General features: G+C 40.1%; 1 protein-coding gene across 1 annotated transcript; it reads right to left on the bottom strand.

The window, feature by feature from the left end:
- Positions 1–426: 426 nt before the first annotated feature.
- LOC133823701 (secreted RxLR effector protein 78-like) lies at positions 427–1,147 on the bottom strand. The gene is made up of 2 exons (XM_062256549.1): positions 1,086–1,147; positions 427–934 (listed from the first exon to the last, which is right to left on the bottom strand). Exons 1-2 carry the CDS (start codon positions 1,145–1,147, stop codon positions 427–429), a joined length of 570 nt encoding a protein of 189 aa, XP_062112533.1.
- Positions 1,148–5,251: the final 4,104 nt, after the last annotated feature.

Below are 5,251 nucleotides of genomic sequence, written 5' to 3'. Positions count from 1 at the left end.
GCCACCAAATGTTCTGAGCCCAGGAATTCACCTCCTTCCCAAAAAAAAATCCCTCATTATTTTCTCAAGAGTGTTTATAATGATTTTGGGTGCTCTAAATAGTGAAAGATAATATGTTGATAAAGACGAAAGAACAGATTGAATTAGAGTCAATCTCCCCCCTCTAGACAGATAAGCACTCTTCCATCCATCAAGCCTGCTGGCACATTTGGCCACTACAGGTTCCCAGAACGCTTGCTTCTTAGGATTTCTCCCTAAAGGTAATCCCAAGTATTTCAGAGGCCATTGACCCTCTTCACATCCCATGTTTCGAGCCAAAAATTCAACTGACTCCACGTTCATATTCAACCTAAGTAACTGACTTTTGTTCAAGTTAATTTTCATCCCTGATAGAGCACAGAAGACCTTCAAAATGTGTAGTAGTTTCTAAATTGAACACTCATCTTTCACAAAGAACATCGTATCATTTGCAAATTGAAGGTGGCTTACTATGACCTTTTCTCTCCCAATAAGGAATCTATGGAGAAGAGATGACTCAACGGCTCTATCTACCATTCTTCCTAGAATGTCCACCACAACAGTAAACAAGAAAGGGGATAGGGGATCACCCTGCCTAAGACCCCTGGTTGTGAAAAACTTCCCTCTAGGTCTCTCGTTTATGAAGACAGAGTATGAGACAGAGGAAAAACAACCCCTCATCCATCTCCTCAATTTTTGTTCGAAGCCCTTTTTTGCTAATACCAAATCTAGGAAGTCCCACTCGACATAGTCATAAGCTTTCTCAAAGTCAATTTTGAAAACCAGTCCACTTCTTCCTTTACTTCTGTATTCCTCAACAGCCTCATTAGCTACCAAAACCGAGTCTAATATTTGCCTACCCTCTACAAAAGCAGCTTGAGCTTCTAATATTGTGTCAGCGAGAACCCCCCTCATCCTGTAGGATAGAACCTTGGAAATAATCTTGTACAGACTAGTAATTAGACTGATTGGCCAATAATCTTTGATCTTGCAACTATAACTTTTTGGGTATGAGGCATATGTATGTTTCATTCATACTTCCTTGGATGATTCCATCTTCTGAGAACCTTCTGAATACCTCCATCAAGTCTTCCTTCAATACTTCCCAGTTAGCTTGGTACACTGCCATTGTGAAGCCATCTGGGCCTGGCGCTTTATCCCCATTACAATCAAACACTGCCTGTTTAATTTCCTCCTCCACAAAGGGTCTTTCAAGATGTTATGCTAAATACTCTGGCATTTTCTTCCAATCAATTCCTTCAATGTCTAAGATGCTTCTTTCAGAGGATTATAAAGGTTGGAATAAAAGTTAGTGATTTCACTCACTATATCATCCTCATTATCCAGTATTGATCCATCATCTTTCTCAATCCTAGATATGAAATCCTTAGCTTTTCTGGCGCTTAGGATGTTGTGGAAGAACTTTGAGTTTGCATCTCCCTCTTTAGCCCATTTACATCTTGATTTCAACCATAGCCCTCTTTCCTCAAGAGAAATTTGCTGCCATTCTTTTTTTATTCTACTTCTTTCTTCCACAAACTGTGAGTTCCAGTTGCCCCTCTCCTCCAACCTGTCAAGCTCTGTGATTCGCCTCTCTAATGATTGTTTCAAAAATCTTTTACTTCCAAATTCCTTCTTACTCCATTCTTTGACCTTTCCTTTTAACTTGTTTCAACCTTTCCATAAATTTGTACCCTGGCCATCCTACTGCTCGTGCATTCTTCCACCATTTTTCAAATTCCTTATTGAAGGAACTATGTTCTAACCATGAGTTGTCAAAACGAAAAGGACTGGATCCCCACGATGGCGGATTGGAGTCAAGAACTATCAGGCTATGGTCTGATACGATCCTTACATGGACTTCCTGTCTAACAAATAAGTATAACTCATTCCATTTGTTAGAGAATAGAAATCTATCCAATCTGAAGCATATGGGTTGTTGTCTAAAATCTGACCATGTGTACATCCCATTATTCAATTTGGGATCTATTAGTTGCAATTCCCTTATTAGATCATCAAAAAGTTTCATACTTTTCGTAGTAGAACTGCTATTCAGCTTTTCTTGTACTCTCCATACCACATTAAAGTCACCCCCAAACACCATTTTTCTCTACAAATTACACTTAACCCCGCTATTTCATCCCAGAAAGTTGATCTCTCCCCATATCTACTTGGGCCATACACCCCTGAGAACCACCACAGACTTTTATCTTCTGCTTCGATCAAAACCGATATTGAAAACTCTCCCACAAATGAATCAGTCACTTTTATATTTCTCGTGTCCCATGCTATAAGGGTCCCACCTGATCTTCCTACTGTAGGAAGTAGAGTCCACGCCTTATATCTAGACCTCCAAATGCTTCCTAAGAACCTTCTATCCACACTCTCCCTTTTAACTTCTTGAAGAATAATTAAATCAGGATTAATCTTACAAATGGTTGCCTTAATGGCCCTCCTCTTCTCCACTGTCCCGCTTCCCCTCACATTCCAAGTCATTATCTTCATTTAGACTTACTTGAGCCCCCATTCTTCTTTCGATTATTTTCATAATTCACATTGAATGTCAAATTTTTAGTTCTCTACTCCTCCTTGTTTTTTTAAGGACCATTGACATCCCCATATTGTTCAGAGATTGCCCACTCCAGTCCTGTGCTTGTTGTTGAGAAATCTCCTTTTTTTGGTGTGAACCACTCTCCTGAACTAGATCATCTAATTTAGCCTCTTGACCTTCCTCTTGTAATGACAAGTCCCCCACGTCCTCCTTCATATCTTCGTTTGTAACCCACAATTGTCTCATAGCTGGCATAATTTCTTCTAATTCTTCCTTGTATGATGTAAGAGAATAGTCTTCCTCATCCTCTGAGCTGCCTCCAGTCGAACTATCATCATGATACCCATTTTCCCGAAATTCTTCAATGCCAACTATTTCGTCTAGATGGCTGTCCACTGTATCTACTATTCCCATATTAGTCTTTTTTGAACAAACTTTCTTCTTTCTTGTGTACACAAACAACTTTTCTTGTGTCTTCTCTTCTTCTTCCTGATCTGAAGTTTCAATTTCTTTAATGAGGACTAAGCTCTTTCTTTCTTTTTTTGACCAATTAAAATCTGACCAAAAGAGGATAATTGCTCTTGAGAATGCGTCTCTTTCTTTTGGGCAGGACTCCTTTTTTTTTTTTCAAGTCAAAGCATGCTGTAAGTACAGCCCTTGGGTCTGCTGCCTTCATAGTGAAATTGGGCCTGTCACTAAAGATAATTGTTTTTGAAAAAAGTGGGCCTTTTTCCTTACACTAGGCCCAGTCGAGTATCCCCTTTATGGGATATGGGCCTGTCACTATTTTTAATTGAAGAAAAATGGCCTTGTTCCTCTTCACTAGGGCCCAATCGACTAACCCCAATTTGTTTTCCTTCTAAAGCCTTATTCAAGGCCCACTCAAGATGGCCCAATTGAGATTTAGCTTGCATATCTTTCGAAAAAAGACATCTGCCAAGTGGGGCTTTGGCATCCATTGGGCCTACACGTGTAAACTCTAGACCCCTCAAAATAGAAGCTTTTAGGGTTTCTAAAGATTATGCTATCATAAAATCTTTTATAAACCCCCTCCAAACAAACTGCATACTCCACCATTCCGTACTTCTTCTCAGTTCCAGCGATTAGAAAAGACTGCCAATCTTCCCAGTCGCAATTCTTCTTAAAAGTCCTTCATCCTTCCCAAGATCTTGCCCTCGTTGATTATTGGTTCTTCAACACTGCCCAATGGACATCTTGGGATGCCAACAATCTGCTCCTCTCCTCCATTCCGTTCATCATCCTCACCTCCGGTGGCCTGATTTTTGCTCAGAGTTTCATCTTCTTCATCTATAAGCCAAAATGACTCACAAACTCCATGGAATCTATAACTCCTATTGTTGAGTTTGAAGCACTTAAGGGTGTACGTCAATCCCTTCCAAGGCAGAGATAGAACCTCCTGAATGAAGCTGTTTTCATCACCACATAATTTTAATCGAGCGTGTGTGAGGAAATTCATCTCAGCAGTGTCTTTGTCCACGTCAATGAGTCCACCACAGATAGATCTGATTCTTCTAAACACCTTCATATTCCACATGTTCAATGGGATACCTTCTACACCGATCCACCCATAATGACATTCCAATCTCTTATTTGTTAGTTGATTTGCTTGATTCCATGGTGCCAGGCTCACTGTGGTTACTGCAGTGAGTTTTAATGTACCCAATTTCTCCAGCCTCGTCCTTTCCTCCTCACTATGACTCCATAAGACAACTCTATCATCATACAATGCACTTATCTTGTACTTCTTTCCTAATTCATTGATTATTTCATACTGTATAGCTTCCCAAGGCACAAAACTATTCATTCTATGCACTAAAATGGCTTGGCTTCATTGTTTATCATTTGTGTTTGCTTTCAAGTAGTCTGAGAAAGGCTGTCCTTTTGAGCCAGAAGTATGGAATTTTTTATTGATCTTGGGAGGCCCAAAATTGAAGGCTGGATAATGCTCCCAACCTTCTGTTTCTGCTTGGATCCTACTGGTTTCTTCACCTCTCTAGCCCAATTTTGTTTGTTAAAGGCCCTCTTTTCAACTGGTTGAAACTCATTCGCTGCTGCCTTCACTACGCTTGCCCATGTCTGTTTGGATTCTGCCTTCTTTTCTTCTGTGATTCTTGTCTTTGTTTCTCTTGACACTTAAGGTACCTTCTTATTTGTGATCTGCCTTCTGCCTACTAACCCATTCAAACACTCCTGCAGTTCCTTCCATCATTTTGAATGTTGCTCTCCTGGAATGATCACCGACTTTAATATATTCTTGTGTAACGTAGATATTTTAACAAACTCCCCTCTGATGTTCTTAAAGCACTCTACCATCAATCTTAATGAGTTATTCCTGAAAGAACGCTTGAATTTCTGACTCTGTGACTCGCTGACATCTTGTAGCTCTACAATTGCTTCTATTAACCATGTTGCTGCATCAATAGTTACTATAATCTCATACCCTGTCAATCTTGTTCTCTCATAGATTTTGACCGAGCCCCCGTCGTTGGTTAATGTTAACATGAAAACCTTATGCTCAGTATTGAAACTCCAGTACCAATTATGGCCCCTGAAGCTTGCAGAAACCGAGACATCTTGATGTCCATAGCCACTTGGGGTTATGAACATTTTTCTTCCCATGACCAGTGGGGTCAAGGTGCCTTTTCTTGATGTAAAGTCCAT

The sequence above is a fragment of the Humulus lupulus genome, chromosome 1 (assembly GCF_963169125.1).
Source record: "Humulus lupulus chromosome 1, drHumLupu1.1, whole genome shotgun sequence".
In the NCBI taxonomy this organism is placed as follows: Eukaryota; Viridiplantae; Streptophyta; class Magnoliopsida; order Rosales; family Cannabaceae; genus Humulus; species Humulus lupulus.
Note: the sequence above shows the minus strand (reverse complement) of the source record. Positions and strands in the feature narration are given on the sequence as shown.

Excerpts from the sequence above, each read along its gene's own strand:
- LOC133823701 (XM_062256549.1), bottom strand. The coding sequence starts at position 1,147 with ATGGCAGTGTACCAAGCTAACTGGGAAGTATTGAAGGAAGACTTGATG. Across the intron at positions 935-1,085 it reads TTGATGGAGGTATTCAGAAG|GATGAGGGGGGTTCTCGCTG; the intron begins GTTCTCAGAAGA and ends TCTATCCTACAG.